We start from the raw sequence: 18,564 nt of genomic DNA, 5'->3' as shown, positions 1-18,564 counted from the left end.
GAATCTGCTCCACGTACAACACGTTTTGGGCTATGTCCACTGGACTTAACCTGAAAAACCGACCGTTCATGATATCTCACTTATTACTCCTCCTGTCGAAAAAGTCACATGAGAAAGAAAGTTTTAGAAATAGATTTCCATTAAGGATTGTCGATTTCCATTAATTTCGCATGTGCATATTTTGAGGGAGTGCAAAATCATGGTTCCGGTTTCGGATAAACCCCCAGTAAATGTAGGTATTCAGAAATAATATTGGCCCTAAAACCTACTCAAGAACAGGTGGATTCTAAATATCAAGTTTGGTAGAAATATATTCAGTAGTTTTCAAGTTATAAGGACTCATACAATCAAACAGACAGACACCAAAGCTAAGAGATATGCAGATGGTCATTATTACACCTGAAACGGATAACTGTACGGAAATTCTGCCAAATTTACAGACAGACGGTCGTTACGATTATATTCGTATAGACGACAGATAAGCATGGACACGTTTGTAAGTGCAAGCCTTCATTTCGCGATTTACTGCTCCTTAACGGTACATCATACCAACAGTTTGCACCCTCAGACGTCTCTTTCATCGCTCTACATGTTTGATCTTAAAATATTTTCTCGTATCTCCCATATTTATGGGTTCAATTCAGTTACGATATTTGAATGGGGTGAAATTTGGGTACATTTTCAATATTTTACATTATCTTTCACATACTTATGTGGAAGATAGAATCATTAAATTTGGTTCCCATATAGCCATTGGTTGTGTAAATGTGCGTGCCAAATTCGATGACTATCTTTCCTATATGTGTGTCAATATAAGTAATATACGTGTAATATGCACAAAATTTACGAACAATCGAAATATACAGCCAAATCTACCCTATAAGGGACAGAGAGGGACGACAAAATATCACAGGACCAAAGTTGTAGATCACTCCAAATTGAACGGAGATTGTGTCATCCGTTTGTGATAGGACTTGCTGTTTAGCCGCGCAATACCTCGAAACGAAGGTTTGAACTGTCATTAAATTGCCACCATATTTCGATATTCTTCGGTATAAAAAGTAAAAAAATTAAAGATCTTGGAAGTTTTCCGTACGTTACCGGCTAGAATGTATAATTTTGCTTAATTTCAATTTTCCAACTCGTGTGGCAGATTGTGAGGCAATCTTGATTTTGGGCGAGGGGGTTAAAATTTAGGACTTTCAGGAAACTATAGCTAAAATATGTGCAGATTGTCATTATTACCCCTTAAACGGAAAGCTGTACGAAAATTTCGCCAAAATAGTCAATGCACAGACACATCCTCGTTACGATATGATTTATGAAGATAAATAAGGAATCTGCTCCACGTATAACACCTTTTGGGCTATGTCCGCTGGACTTAGCCTGAGAAACAGACCTTGGGCTATGTCCGCTGGACTTAGCCTGAGAAACAGACCTTTCATGATAACTCCCTTATTAATCCTCTTGTTGAAACATGCACATGAGAAAAAAATTAGAGTTGGATTTCCATCAAGTTTGGTCGATTTCCAGTCAGTTTGATCTTGTACTTTATATATTGTTGGAGAGTAAAATCACCATTTCGGTTCCCTATAAAACCCCAGTCCATTCCGGGAATTTGAAATAGTATTGACCTCAAAACCTGCCCTTGGACAGGTGAATGCTAAATACACTGACTGACAGAGCAAATGCAACACCAAGAAGGAGTGGTCAGAACTTTATGCCAATTGCAGGGTAGACTGATGTCACTGAGGTATGCTCATGATGTGAAATGCGCCGCTGTGCTGCGCACGTAGCGAACGATAAATGGGACACGGCGTTGGCGAATGGCCCACTTCGTACCGTGATTTCTCAGCCGACAGTCATTGTAGAACGTGTTGTCGTGTGCCACAGGACACGTGTATAGCTAAGAATGCCAGGCCGCCGTCAACGGAGGCATTTCCAGCAGACAGACGACTTTACGAGGGGTATGGTGATCGGGCTGAGAAGGGCAGGTTGGTCGCTTCGTCAAATCGCAGCCGATACCCATAGGGATGTGTCCACGGTGCAGCGCCTGTGGCGAAGATGGTTGGCGCAGGGACATGTGGCACGTGCGAGGGGTCCAGGCGCAGCCCGAGTGACGTCAGCACGCGAGGATCGGCGCATCCGCCGCCAAGCGGTGGCAGCCCCGCACGCTACGTCAACCGCCATTCTTCAGCATGTGCAAGACACCCTGGCTGTTCCAATATCGACCAGAACAATTTCCCGTCGATTGGTTGAAGGAGGCCTACACTCCCAGCGTCCGCTCAGAAGACTACCATTGACTCCACAGCATAGACGTGCACGCCTGGCATGGTGCCGGGCTAGAGCGACTTGGATGAGGGAATGGCGGAACGTCGTGTTCTCCGATGAGTCACGCTTCTGTCCTGTCAGTGATAGTCAACGCAGACGAGTGTGGCGTCGGCGTGGAGAAAGGTCAAATCCGGCAGTAACTGTGGAGCGCCCTACCGCTAGACAAACGCGGCATCATGGTTTGGGGCGCTATTGCGTATGATTCCACGTCACCTCTAGTGCGTATTCAAGGCACGTTAAATGCCCACCGCTACGTGCAGCATGTGCTGCGGCCGGTGGCACTCCCGTACCTTCAGGGGCTGCCCAATGCTCTGTTTCAGCAGGATAATGCCCGCCCACACACTGCTCGCATCTCCCAACAGGCTCTACGAGGTGTACAGATGCTTCCGTGGCTAGCGTACTCTCCGGATCTCTCACCAATCGAACACGTGTGGGATCTCATTGGACGCCGTTTGCAAACTCTGCCCCAGCCTCGTACGGACGACCAACTGTGGCAAATGGTTGACAGAGAACGGAGAACCATCCCTCAGGACACCATCCGCACTCTTATTGACTCTGTACCTCGACGTGTTTCTGCGTGCATCGCCGCTCGCGGTGGTCCTACATCCTACTGAGTCGATGCCGTGCGCATTGTGTAACCTGCATATCGGTTTAAAATAAACATCAATTATTCGTCCGTGCCGTCTCTGTTTTTTTCCCCAACTTTCATCCCTTTCGAACCACTCCTTCTTGGTGTTGCATTTGCTCTATCAGTCAGTGTATAAAGTTTGGTTCAAATATCTTCAGTAGTTTTCAAGTTGTAAGAAATACGCTTTACACGCACCCGCTCTTGCGTTAAGTCCGGTGGGACTTGTTTTACCTGAAACGGATAACTGTACGGAAATTTTGCCAAAATAGTCAATGTACAGACACATGGTCGTTACGATGTTATTTACATAGATAATAATAATTGTTACCGTGTTTTTGTGGAACAGAGAGGCGAGAGAAGGTGCGGGCATGAATGTGTGGATATATAAGGCGGAAGATTAATTTAAAACTTTAAAATGTATATTTCTTCCTTATATAGGCCTATTTTGTTTCTTCTCGAATTTTAAACCGGGTTAGAAAATAACAATTAGTCAGATACAAGAGTTCATCTCGTAAGCTTGAGTTGAAGCTCCCTAATTACAAATTTTACATGAGCACTACTGCTTCTTTCAACCAACAGTCAAGGAGACGGATCTCCCAATTTTTACACCAGTAGGACGAGCGTCTTTACACAATTACTTCCTAGGAAACTATTCTACAAAATTACAAGTTCCAGGCCTATAAAAGGCCGTTTTCCCCAAATCAATTTAAACAAGGTTTATTTTAATCCGGTTTAAGTATACATTTAACAAAACCAAACAGTAAACACTAGCTTATATGCTCAACAGTCTGATTTACCTTAAAAGTAAAAGAATGAAATTGACTTTAACAGAGGTAACAAGTACTCATACTTCGTGGCCTTTGGTAAAAGCGAAAGGTTAAAGTTACTGGCCGAAAATCAAAAGGTTAAGAGGCGACACTTGCACTCCTTGAAATTCACATGAAAATGCTTAAAACCCTATGTGGGCTCATGGCCCGACATTACAATGCTAAACCCATACTACGGAGGTGACTACGGAGATGGAGAAAAATATTTAAGTTACAGAATTACGAGATAGATTTCAAAGGTTACAAAATCATAGTCACCTCGTCACCAAGTTGAAGGGGAATACAAGAGGGTATCGCTCTTTATCCCCTGTTTAGACTAGAGTCCTCAGACTTACTTGAAATTTAGATTTGAGATTTGAAATTTACATTGAGGAAATAAAAGTTGAGTTACTAAAATTTGGAACCTTCCCCTTGGACTATCTTTCAGAGACTATTACATGTTTATAAACGGTTTGCCATTACCTTGAGCTGATGGGCCATCCGAAGATGGACGAGGCAGCCTTCCCCCCTGCCTCCGGTACGTACACACTCTAGACTGGAGCGATCACAAAGACAACATGGCCCGAAATGTCCCAGCTTTTATAGCGGAGAGGAAGGTTGCAGATTTCTCCGGGTCGAAACCCTGACACACCCCCAATTTTCATTGGACAATCCAATAAATATAAAAAGCAGTGATTGGTTACTTAAATAAATGTACACATTTTCTTACTGGTGAACATATTAAGTTGGCGGGAACAGACAAAAGTGTTGATAATTTTAGAATACCAAAAACAATCAATAAAAAATTCAGTTTAGGAACAAAATTACTTTAAACATTAATTGTTCATCTTCACCTCAGAGGTCGCACATAAGTTGATAGTAGCGACATCTGTCGAGATATGTTCAAACTATTTCCGAAATGTTTCAGATTTTCTGTTATAGATAGCCTTCTATAACGCGCTAGTCTTAAATGCACGGGGCGGGTGTACCTCCGCTACAACAACAACAACAACAACAATAATAATAGTAATAATAATAATAATAATAATAATAATAATAATAATAATAATAATAATAATAATAATAATAATAATAATAATAATTGTCATAACTCAAATTTTATACACTAACTTATGGTTCTCTACAGTTCTCTGAAATACTTGTGTTCATAATAAGTAGCCTACATATTAAATGTAAACAAGTTAAACAAATAAAAATGTATAAAAACGTTATGTACAGTAGTCCACTGGTTCGCTGATCCAACATACTTTTGGTTAAGTTACTGCGTCAATCGGCTCACTTACTCACTGTCCACGTGCACCGGTGAGAGAATACTCAGCCGTTCTTCCCAATGTAAAATAGGTAATTTTGAGTGGTCATGAGCATGACACATAGTCATAGGGTAGGCTAGAGTCGCGTTGAATTAATTGTCAAATGTCAACTAAGTTATAATACTAAGATTCATTAAACTAATAAATAACTTACTAGCTATTTTAGAATTATGTTTCGATTACCTTTTTTAATACTGCCAATAAATCCATTTATTATTTAAACCTTTCTGTACGAAGAGGAGAGTAAATGCAATTATTTTCAAATGGGCGGAGAACGGGAGTCCGTTATGGCGTACGATTCTTTCAGTATGCCATGGCACTGTGTGTATCCTGCGAATCGATTCACTCGGGCACTTGAATGAATCGATACACTGCTTCGAATCATACACTCACCGAGGTCGATAGCTGCAGTCGCTTAAGTGCGGCCAGTATCCAGTATTCGGGGGTTAGTGGGATCGAACCTCACTGTCGGCAGTCCTGAAGATGGTTTTCCGCGGTTTCCCATTTTCGCACCAGGCAAATGATGGGGCTGTACCCTAATTAAGGTCACGGCCGCTTCCTTCCAATTCCTAACCCTTTCCTGTCCCATCGTCGCCATAAGACCTATCTGTGTCGCTGCGACGTAAAGCAACTTGCAATATATATGTATGAAATCATACACTCAGTAGTCAACACTAGACCACACAGCTGCGAGCTTGCATCCGGGAGATAGTGGGTTCGAGCCCCACTGTTGACAGCCCTGAAGATGGTATTCCGTAGTTTCCCATTTTCACACCAGGCAAATGCTGGGGCTGTACCTTATTTAAGGCAAAGGCCACTTTCCACTCCTAGGCCTTTCCAATCCCATCGTCGCCGTAACACCTATCTGTGTCGGTGCGACGTTAAGCCAATTGTTGTAACTACTTTTATGGTTATCGCAGAGGCCAACGTGTCGGAATTTTGTCCCTCGGGAGTTCCTTTACGTGCTGGTAAATATACCTACACGAGGCCGACGTATTTGAACACCTTCAAATACCACCAGACTGAGCCAGGATCGAACCTGCCAAGTTGGGGTCAGAAAGCCAGCTCCTCAACCGTCTAAGCCACTCAGCCTGGCAAAAATCACTAACTAGAATCAAAACTGAAAAAGTTGCAAAACGCAGTCTAATTCCCCTTAATATTTTTCGCAGGAAAGAATTCGGATTTATTTCCAGGAAGAGTGAAATCTGGAATCTGCACAAAATTAATTATCAGATTGAATGAATTTTGCGTTGTAATAAACAAGGACAAGGAATTTACGTGACGTTATTAATGTCTGCTGTAATAATGACGTGTTGTTGTTTGGGTCATCAGTCCATAGACTGGTTTGATGTAGCGCTCCATGCCACCCTATCCTGTGCTAACCCTTTCATTTCTACATAACTGCTGAACCCTACATCTTCTCTAATCGGCTTGTCATATTCATACCTTGGTCTACCCCTACCGTTCTTACCACCTACACTTCCTTCAAAAACCAACTGAACAAGTCTGGGTGTCTTAAGATGTGTCCTATCATTCTATCTCTTCTTCTCGTCAAATTTAGCCAAATCGATCTCCTCTCACCAATTCGATTCAGTATCTCTTCATTCGTGATTCGATCTATCCATCTCATCTTCAGCATTCTTCTGTAACACCGCATTTCAAACGCTTCTATTCTCTTTCTTTCTGGGCGAGTTATCGTCCATTTTTCACTTCCATACAATGCCACGCTCCAAAAGAAAGTCTTCGAAATCACTTTTGTAATTCCTATATCAATATTCGAAGTGAGCAAATTTCTTTTCTTATGAAAGGCCTTCCTTGCTTGTACTAGCCTGCATTTTATGTCCTCCTTACTTCTGCCATCGTTAGTTATTTTACTACCCAAGAAACAATATTCAATAACTTCCTTTAAGACTTTATTACACCAATATATTCTCAAGGTGTAAATTACTTCATTCGGTTCACTGCCAATATCCACTTTTGTCTCCTTTCTTTTTCGTATTGATATTGAATACAGAAAACTTTACACTAGGATCGCTATAACGTTCTGAATTATAGCAGTTCAGAACACAACAGTGTATTTTAGCATGACGAGGACGTTCCATATTGCCTCTAGATGTGTTACATTATACTATTATACAGAAAAGCAACAAATCTTTCCGTGAATGAACACCAGAGTCATTCGTTAGTTAAACCAGCATGGCCTACTCGCTACCTCACTGTTTCGCCACATTTGGCGCTAGTACTCACTTGTACGTTCTCCATACACAACCCAGTTATGCAGACTGCCAAACTTTGTAGTCTTCACTCGCTTGTGATGGGAGCGTTACAGTTGAATGCTTGAATAGCGGAAACGGACATTTAAACTAACAACTGGATCACTCAAATGGTATTGAAATGTCGTTTTAGCAAAATAATTATTAAATGTAAGCTTTCACCTGTGTTGTTCGTAATTTACATGGATCATCAGCTGAAAGATATAAAGTGGCAGTTAGGTGGAAATGTAGTAAGCAGTCTGGCCCATGCTGACGACTTGGTCTTAATGGCAGACTGTACCGAAAGTCTGCAGTCTTATTTCTTGCAATTTGGAAATAGATGCAATGAGTATGGTATGAAAATTAGCCTATCGAAGACTTAAACTGATGTTAGTAGATAAAAAATTCAACAGAATTGAATGTCAGATTGTTGATACAAAGCTGGAAGAGGTAGATAATCTCAAGTATTTAGGACGTGTGTTCTTCCAAGATGGTAATATAGTAAATGAGATTGAATCAAGGTGCAGTAAAGCTAATACAGTTAGCTCACAGATGCGATAAGCAGTATTCTGTAAAAAGGAAACCAGCTCCCGAACGAAACTACCTTTACATCGGTCTGTTTTCGGACCAACTTTGCTTTAAGGGAGCGAAAGCTGGGTGGACTCAGGCTATCTTATTCATAAGTTAGAAGTAACAGACATGAAAGTAGCGAGAATGATTCCTGGTACAAATAGGTGGGAACAATGACAGGAGAGTACTCGGAATGAGGAGATAAAGGCTAAGTTACGAATGAATTCGATGGATGAAGCTGAACGCATAAACCGGCTTCGGTGGTGGGGTCATGTGAGGCTAATGGAGCAGGATAGGTTACCTAGGAGATTAATGGGCTCTGTTATGGAGGGTAAGAGATGTAGAGGGAGACCAAGACGACGATGGTTAGACTCAGTTTCTAACGATTTAAAGATAAGAGGTATAGAACTAAATGAGGCTACAGCACTAGTTGTAAATAGAGGATTGTGGCGACATTTAGTAAATTCATAGAGGCTTGCAGACTGAACGCCGAAAGGCATAACGGTCTATAATGATGTATGTATGTATGTATGTATGTATGTATGTATGTATGTATGTATGTATGTATGTATGTATGTATGTATGTATGTATGTATGTATGTATGTATGTATGTATGTAATATCGCCGAAATAATGTGGGTGTTCGCGTGCTCCTGTAATCTTATACACGAGACGCTACTGCTTTGAACACAAAGGAGCATGAACAGTAACAGTGGGGTGTGATCATGTCTATATTACGGCCCACGACAGTTGAAGTCTGACGTTTAGCGCCACCGGCGAGAAAAAGTTGACTAACGTTGCTCGAAAATGGTCTCTTGCTATTGCAACGATAACGGAGATGCCACTTTTAAGAAACCTATCGCCTCGTGGGTTGGCTTGCCCTGTGAGTGGTACTGTGTTTGTGTTTGTGTTGCTGCTTAATGTATTCACATGTTTGTTTTCTGAATATTATTTTTGTTGTTAGTTTATTTTTTGTATGTTAATCAGTTCTATTCTGTATTGAAGTGTGCATTTGTTGAGGTTATTGTCAGAAACTGATGATTTTGTTGGTGATTATGAAATCTCATCTTTATCGGCAATGGCGTGTTCTGTCTTAAATGCTGGAATTATTAGCACGAGCTTAGGAACGGGTCAAAGTTCATTCAATTGCATTAGGCCTGCATGTTTTTATTAAACACTCAGCCGGTATGAAAGGGCGATATGCCGCAGGTGGAAGTAACTATGACAACGCAGCGTACTTCGTAGTTAATGCTTTCGCCGCTCCAATGTCAGACTCCAACTCTATAGTGTCTCAAATCAAAAATCAAATCAATCATTTAGGGCTGTCGCCCAGGTGGAAGATTCTCTATCAGTTGTTTGCTTAATCTTTTCTTAAACAATTTCAAAGAATTTGGAAATTTATTGAACATTTACCTTGGCAAATTGTTCCAATTCCAAATTCCTCATCCTAAAAATAAATATTTGCTTCAATTTGGAATCTTAAATTACAACTTTATCTCCATCTCCTACCTTTAAAAGCGCCACTCCATAACTGTCATTCCACACAATCTCTCCAACGACAGCTTGGAATTTCCCACTTAGTCAAGCTGCTCATCTCCTTAATTCCAAGTCTACCCAGCCAAAAGTTTGCACATTTTTGTAACACTGCATTTTTTGGAAATCATTCACAAAAATTGTGTTGCTTTCCTTTGGATCTATTCCAGTTCTCGCATTAAATAATGCTGGTGTGGTTCCCATACACTTGGAACTGTACTTTAACTGGGATTTACCAGAGACATATGCCCTCTCCTTTGCATCCTGACTACAACCCTTGAACACTCTCATAACATATGAAGAGATATGTAACCTTTCTTTACAACCTCATTTATGTGATTTCCCCAATAATGAACTTTCTTTATACTAACTCTGAAGTACTTACAGTGATCCCTGTAACGTACATTATTCACCCCATCCATTCAGTAATTAAAACCGACATGAAACTGGTGAAACTTACTACCTGAATTTTCATCCCGTTCATCATCACAACGCTGTCTGCTGTCCATCTCACAATATTGTTACTCTGTATAGTTTAATTTATAACTGTTAGGTCCATTACCTGCGTTCAATATATTATGAACCTTCAGTGCATTTTATATGCAGAACAGTAAATCACCTTAAAAGCAACATCACCGCCGTTGTACAAAAATCTGCAACATGTCTCAGGATTAATAGAATATTAGACTCAACAGACAAATTCATGCTATTTTGAAATATATTTAAGATACCTCTTCATAAAAGGGACTTTTCTTGTCAGATTATTGGTGAACATGTGCAACATCAGTTCCCACACAGTTTATGAATGCATCAAGCTGTAGTCAACTCTGTTTTGACCTTCAACTGTTTTGTTTTTGAGGGAGTGTCATTGCCTGCTCTGTGACTGCAAGTAGCAGTTGGATTCTTGCTTCTGAAAATAGTGTAGCTATGGCCATTGTTGATGGATTGTATTGTTGCTAGGGAAGTGTAGCTATCTCTAACCATTAATTTTGAAGTGATCTCCTAGAGTTTTATTCAATCAGTTGTTTCTTTACAACTTCTAGTGCTGTGTACCGTATAATCGGATTGTTTTTTGATAATGGGGAAAGGCAAAGACACTTCGCCATGTAAAGTTGCAGTTGTCAATGCTCTGCTGAGTGAAGGAAAGTATTCATAGAGGCAAATTGCACATAAAGTGTTTTTAAGTTAAAAATCAGTGAGTAGAATTAGTGTAGAATTGAGGAAGAATACAACTTATCATCAAAATAGAGTGGGAAATTGTGGGCGAACAAGTTTTTCCCCACGAGGCATTAGAACACTAAAAAATTTGGCTCTTCTCAATAGAAGATGCATTTCTAAGGACTTGAGCATTAAAATAGCGGGTTATGGAGCAGTTGTTCCTCCTGGAAGTGTCCGGAGGATCCTGTGTAGTGAGGGCATCAAATCATGCAGACCAAGGAAGAAAGCGAAGATCACCCCATCAATGGCACATTCACGTATAGAATGGACAAAAGGACTTCAACACTGGTCTGATGAATGGGAGAAAGTGTGTTTTAGTGATGAGTCGTATTTCAGCATTTCTGAAAAATGTTGAAGATATGTACTTCGTCGACGCGGAGAGGAATACAAGTTGGAGTGCATACAACAGACTGTGAAACACCCAACTGCAGTGATGGTGTGGGGCGTGATGTCCATCTATGGGCCTGGATGAATTCAAACTATAGAGGGGACAATGAAACAGGACAATTACAAACGGGTTCTTGAAGAACAACTCCTTCCTCAGGCCGAAGAATGGTTTGAAGATGGCTCTTTCATATTCATGCATGATAGTGCACCCTGTCATAAGGCCAAAAGTGTCACAAAATTTTTAAAGGGCAAGGATATCAGCATTCAACCATGGCCGGGCAAGAGCTCGGACGTGAATCCAATAGAAAATGTATGGAGCTTCATGAAACACATGATGATGAAAAAGAACGTAGCCAACAAACATCAGCTTGTAGCAGAAATAAACAGTCTGTGGTATACGGATGTGGAACTGAAGGATATGTGCGTAAATCTTATGAAAAGCATGCCAAAACGGCTAAAGAGTGTCATTCAATGCAAAGAGTACCACACAAATTACTAAAATGCTCTGTTGTATTCAGGGATTTAATTGTAATGATGTAGTAGTAATTTGTAGGTTGATTAATTTTTATGTATGAAGTTAAGAAGTTGGTGTGATGAATAACAAAAGTGGGCTAGATTAACTGGAGATACCTCCAAACAGCAAACAACTTATGCAAGGGACTGATGTTATGCTAAAATACTAGTTTTGTCAATATAAATATGTTTTTAAACGTGATTTTGGGAAGAGAAGTAAAAAAATTGCTTGATCTGCCTGTTGAGTCTAATAATTTGAACAGATCTGTATTTAGGATTTTCCGATCCGTTGTCCGTTTAGTTATAATGAGCTACTGGCGCACCATATTCTATTTCGATGTTTCTTTGCCCACAGCCTCCCTACCACTCCGCAGACAGTTTCGTCCGGAACCACCTACTTAGTACTCGATGTGGACGCTGGAGCGGACGATGCTATTGCCATTCTCCTCGCGCTTGGAGAGGAGAAGCGAAACCCCAATCTGAAGGTGGTAGCGATTACCTGCGTTCATGGCAACACCGCTCTTGACAATGTCGTGAACAATGTGTTGAAGACTCTGAAGACTGCTGGCCGTCTAGATGTAAGTTTTTTTAATTTCCTGCCTAAAAGAATGATATGAAGAGATGGCATTAATTATTACTTAGTTTTGGAAGCTATGTGGTAGTGACTCTTGATTTAAAGTGCAAGACAACGGGATTAACAGATCCTTGACGGTAGGGACAAAAGGTTCCTGTAATTTCCTTTGATTTAAAGGGCAAGACAACGAGATTACCGGGTTCTTGAAGCTAGGGGAAAAAATCCCGTAATTCCCTTCAGTCAAGTGATAGAATGACAGAAATGTTGGCCAAGAAATGTTTAGTGAATTTGCAATGCAACCTCCCTCCCCCAAGGTGCATTTAGTCTATTAAGGGCCCTTGAAAAGTACCAGTAATATTACACCAGGGACACATGGGAATGTGAATGATGATATCGAGATCCCAGCTTCCAGATTCACTTACTTGCAGCAGACTTCCGTAGGTATCGGCCATCATTCCTGCTCAACCTTCCTTCATCTTTGGATAAAGTGAGTCTTCAATTTGCCTTCTTTGCCCGATATCATCACCCTTCGGCGTCCAGCTCCATGGCTAAGAGGTCAGCATCTTGGCATTTGGTCCTCGGGTTCGATTCCCGACGGGGTCGAGAGATATTAACCGTAAGCGGTTAATTCCCTTGGCTCGGTAATTGAGCGTCTATGCCGTTCCCAACATTCTTGCAGCAGCCTTCCACGTTCGCCGGAGGATCTGCCTTACAAGAGCTGCGTGTACCAGGCTGGCAAAAGCCACACAAAATTATTATTATTATTATTATTATTATTATTATTATTATTATTATTATTATTATTATTATTATTATTATTATTATTCCACTAGCCGCAACATTCCGACTTCCTTTGCCAGTCACGGGACAGCCTCATTTCGGCAGAGTATGGGACTGGTAAATTCTATATTTAACATACGGTATTTTAATTGACTCAACAATCACGTTCGAAATGTTTTCAGACGAGAACTTTGGTAATTATATATCATTTCTGTATCACCTTCAAGATTGTAAAACGAACCCACATTCGCTTAATTAGGAGTTACCCTCTAAACCAGAGTTGCGCAGATGGGCGCCCGTTAAGACCAGTCCAGTGTGGCTTTGGTTTCGCTGAAACGCAGACAAGGGTACGTAACAGTCAAGCGAGATACCGGTAGTGAAAAAATTCGGCACGGCGCAGGAGCAGTGACGTTCGATTGTGACTACGAAGCTTTCCTCGCACCATTATCAACGAAATTTGATTGGAGTACAGTATATAATTAACACTATAATAGCAAGAAAAAATATTTAAATATTCGTATTTGATTTATTCTGTGCTCAATATTAACAGACATGGTCGAGCTGAGTAGCTCAGACGGTACGACTTTCTGAACCCAGCCTGGCAGGTTCGATCCTAGCTCAGTCCAGTGGTATTTGAAGGTGCTCAAATACGCCAGCCTCGTATCGGTAGATCTACCATAGTTCATTCCATGTTAAGAAAATAGTATTGCTCTTATGACAACAGGGTTGCCATGTCGAACGGCTCTGGTTTTAACACCATCATGAGAAAATGGCGGCACATAAATTTGTGAAACTCAGTATTTAAGTTCAAGATAAAAAGCGGAAGAAACTAACTTACAAATTACTTTTATGAAATAAAGGGGACGGGGGTTTGACAGGGGCTATTTTTGGTTTGTACGGAATCAGAGGTAAACTACGGCTCATAAAAAAACCTCAATATTGAAGTGTAAGGCAAACTGGGGCAGAAAATAGAAAAATAATATTGTTTATGGGCTCGAGGCGTGAGGGACGCATTTAATAGAATTTAATAAATTACCCTAGGCAACGCGAGGTACTACTGTGCTGACGTATAGCTCACAAAAACAATAGTAAAAATTAAATGCGCTCGTAAAAAGTGGTAAAATTAAATTGCGCTTAAGAAATAACAGCTAAATAATAAAACCAAGCACAAATAAAAGACACGGCAAATGTTTTTATCAGTACAGGTTATGCCATGACGTATCGCTGCACACGACAATACCAAAATCTTCAGTAACAACTTCTCTACTGTACGAAAATAATAAAAAGATAGAACACACACAAATACTATGCAATATACAACCAACTCTCACTCAACACAAGACAAGTACGCACTGATTTAAAGCCTAATAACACGCACGTAACAAATAAATACTGTAGATGACTTCACTGCAGAAGTGAGCTGCCGGCGGTTCACAGAGTGAAGGTCTACACGAGGCTTGTACCAGAGCAACACAGAAGAAGGAAAATGAAGGAAGGCAACGAAGCGATGGCTGTTCCTGGCGTTGTTCTTCCTCCCTACGAATATATGTAAGAAAAATAAAATATTATGTAGTTAGTTTAATAACTCACGAGCAAAAATGCCTCATCCTTTTTTTATCTGTCTTTCATTACATTACAAAGTACAGTATAATACCCCTCAATCACGAGGAATTATGGGTGTCTCAAAGGGGGTGCGTTCACTCCTTGTAGGTCCGTAAGAGCAATACTGTTTTCTTAACGTGGAATGAGCTATAGCAAGTAAAAGAACTCCCTGCGGGACACCCTTCCAGCACCTCGTCGTCCCCGAAAACCTTAAAAGTAGTTAGTAGGACATCAAACTAATATTATTATTACTATTGTTACGGAGATCTCCGTGGTAGTTAGAGGTGAAAGAAGGTGCGGGCTGGAATGGGTCTCAACTACAAAATTAAAGTTAATTTAAAACTTTAACAAAGGTTATATTTTCTTTTCAAAATCAACAAATAACAGAGTATAACAGGTACCAAGTAGCAGATCAACAATTAACAAATTACAGCTCATTACAAAATTTGGGCTTCGAGCCCCAAGTTTACTTTCTGAGCTCTCAGCTCATGATCACAATTGCTAAAGGGCAGAAAACACCTAAATACAAGGAGCACTTGCTCCTAATTACAATGTTAAGGAAAAGAGCAGACCCGCTCTCAATTTCACAAGCCTCTCAAAGGCCGCAACAACGTTCACTTCAGACTGCCCTCAAGGCACACCAGAAAACAGGGGTATTAGATACCCAACCTACAGGGCCTTTACATGAGGAAAACAAACATCAGGTTAAGTTACTGGCCCATAATGCAAAATAGAATGGAGGCGATAACTTGCACTCCTACACAACGTTTTTGTCTAAAAACCTATGTGGCGATAGGCCGATAATACAGGGGCTAATCCCAGTCTATGGAGGTGACTAGTCGGCAAAATGAGTTTAAGACTTTAAGAAGGAAGAGAAAAACGGTTACGAAAACATAGTCACCTCAAATTCACAATGAAGGGGAGTTCGAGAGGGTGAAGCACTCTCCATCCCCGCTTTATAGTAAAAGAGATTTGAAGTTTTTACATACACAGAAAGGGAATTTACATTTTAAAGGAATAGGTTACATATTAAAGGCTTCGAACCCTCCCCGAGAGTTAAACTGCTGAGCTAGCGAGAAATAAAGAATTTACAGGCCATTACCTTGTTGAAGAACTTCTGCTTGAAGAAAGAGGCGCTTCCCGCCTCCTGCTACATATTCACACACTAAGAGAGATGTTACATAAGTGGCACCGAGACAAGAAAATCAGCAGTTTTTATACCCTCGTGGAGAATTCGAGGCCTTTCAGGAATAAGTAGACACACCCACACGATTTTATTGGGTAACTAATAGCAGCACATCCATATCGACGAAGATATACATGATTGGCTGAAAATTAATTAAAGAATTTCGGGATTGGCTGAGTTCAAAACTGGCGGACAGAAGGATTAATATTGCCAACCCAAAAAATAAAAGAAAGAAATTTAACAAAGAACAACTTATGAATACAAAGTTTCTTCAAGAACAGTCCCTTCACTTCGCACCAGAGTGCACAATCGTACTCTTTTCTCTGTAGAGACATCTAGAAGAGAATGTCCACACTTCTTGATACGGAATAAACAAACACAAATCGAAATAGACACAGTTCAGAACACTTCAAAATTACCAAATTTACAATAGTGACATCTTCCGAGAAACCGTTGAGTTAATACAGTTTGTTAAAGTTCAGGCTTTCTCCTGTAGAGGAGTTTTTCAACTGGCGCAATATTTAAATTTGCGGGGTCGGGGTGTACCAACCGGTACAACTATTATTATATTAACAGACATGGTTTTATTTTCCTATATTTACACACTCAAAGAAACCTGACGCATTACAATGTTTGTGTTACAACTGACGAAGATACAGGGTTTAAGTGTGCAAGCTACGATAGTCCAGTTATCAATTTCTTGGATGGGAGCGACAAAATTTCCGCTAAGAAAAGTAAAGTTCCTGATAGTCATTCAGTAAAACGTAATACATGATTCAGCAAGTTTAATGCTTGATTGTGATAATGTTTGTTGTTCAAAGGGGCCTAACAGCTAGGTCATTGGTCCCATGCTTGATTTTACGCAGTGATGTAATGTTATGTAACTTTCTCTGTTAATCGAGTTTCTGAAAGTAGTACTTAAAATTTATCTTCACCGAGAGAGTTGGCCGTGCGGTTAGGGGCGCACAGCTGTGGGCTTGCATTCGGGAGATAGTGGGTTCGAAACCTCACTGTCGGCAGCCTTGAAGATGGTTTTTCGTGGTTTCCCATTTTCCCACCAGGCAAATGCTGCCGCTGTACCTTAATTAAGGCCACGGCCGCTTCCTTCCCACTCCTAGCCTTTTTTCTGTCCCATCGTCGCCATAAAACCTATCTGTGTCGGTGCGACGTAAAGCCAATTGTAAAAAAAAAAAAAAAAAAACCTTTAACCATTTTAATTTGATTACCCTCTACAACAGTCTCATGCGAATGTTTCGTTTTGTTGTGGAGTTCTACATTGTACCTTTTCGATATGACAGATTGCCCACATACAGGAATTTTGGTCTCCTGCTTGTACAACAAAACACTGTTCTTCCCACTGGCTCTCTCGAGTCAGATTCCATTTCGAACTCGGGTATCGCCGCAATGATCGAAACTAACAGGTAGACCTCCGCCCGGCATTGGCCTTCACGACCAATAACGTTACTACAACGTTACTGTGGCTGAAGCACACACACTGCTCGCCCAACCACCCACCCACTTAATAATATCCGCCCACAGGACAAAAAGCCCAACGTAAGTGAAACGGCTGTAAACAAATACCTAACAAAAGGTGTAATAATCGGACTGAGTGGCTCAGACGGTTGAGGCGCTCGCCTTCTGACCCCAACTTGGCAGGTTCGATCCTGGCTCGGTCCGGTGGTATTTGAAGGTGCTGAAATACGTCAGCCTCGTGTCGGTACATTTACTGGCACGTAAAAGAACACTTGCGGGACTAAATTCCGACACCTCGGCGTTTCCGAAAACCGTAAAAGTAGTTAGTGGGACGTAAAGCAAATAACATTATTATTAAAGGTGCAATAATGTCATCATCATCATCATCATCTGTTTACCCTCCAGGTTCGGTTTTTCCCTCGGACTTAGCGAGGGATCCCACCTCTACCGCCTCAAGGGCAGTGTCCTGGAGCTTCAGACTCTTGGTCGGGGATACAACTGGGGAGTATGACCAGTACCTCGCCCAGGCGGCCTCACCTGCTATGCTGAACAGGGGCCTTGTGGAGGGATGGGGAAGATTGGAAGGGATAGGCAAGGAAGAGGGAAGGAAGCGGCCGTGGCCTTAAGTTAGGTACCCTCCCGGCATTTGCCTGGAGGAGAAGTGGGAAACCACGGAAAACCACTTCCAGGATGGCTGAGGAGGGAATCGAACCCACCTCTACTCAGTTGACCTCCCGAGGCTGAGTGGACCCCGTTCCAGCCCTCGTACCACTGTTCAAATTTCGTGGCAGAGCCGCGAATCGAACCCGGACCTCCGGGGGTGGCAGCTAATCACGCTAACCACTACACCACAGAGGCGGACCTGCAATAATGTTCCTATCAAAAGAAAGAGCTGACTGCGAACGTCAAGTTCAAAGAAATCATAGGATTTTAACTATGCCAACTCAGTGTTGCATATATCAAAATGAATCCCTTACCAGAATGGAAAACACTCGTGCGCGAGTCTTCCTGGAGAGACGTTTACTATAATAAATACCGAATCTTAATGAAGAATTTTCTTCAATATTGTCAATATTTGGATAGCTCCCTCTCTGGATCAGTGGCAGGGTGTCAGCTTCCGGATCCCAAGAACACGGGTTCAAACCCAGCAGGGGTAGTCGGATTTTTGAAGGATGGAAAAAAGTCCATGTAACACGATGTCGACATGTAAAACATCTGGTGACCCATTTGGCGTTTACACCTCAAAATTAATTAAAGAACAATAGATCACCCAACAGAGATGCGTTTTTCTGAACGTCGAAAATGGCACGCAAGTAGACTAAATGGCATAAAACCAAAATGCCTGCACACTGTAACTGAGGTCATATTATTATTATTATT

General features: G+C 41.2%; 1 protein-coding gene across 1 annotated transcript in view; it reads left to right on the top strand.

Moving 5' to 3' along the window:
• The window catches only part of LOC136857672 (inosine-uridine preferring nucleoside hydrolase), a 78,739-nt gene that overhangs the window by 23,423 nt on the left and 36,752 nt on the right, over positions 1-18,564 (top strand). The window contains exon 2 of the mRNA XM_067136507.2: positions 11,925-12,147. Coding sequence (XP_066992608.1) covers positions 11,925-12,147 — 223 coding nt within the window. The remainder of the gene's footprint in view (positions 1-11,924; positions 12,148-18,564) is intronic.

This window comes from Anabrus simplex, chromosome 1 (assembly GCF_040414725.1).
Source record: "Anabrus simplex isolate iqAnaSimp1 chromosome 1, ASM4041472v1, whole genome shotgun sequence".
Lineage (NCBI taxonomy): Eukaryota > Metazoa > Arthropoda > Insecta > Orthoptera > Tettigoniidae > Anabrus > Anabrus simplex.
The sequence above is the reverse complement of the archived record's forward strand: the minus strand, read 5'-3'. Positions and strand labels throughout refer to the sequence as shown.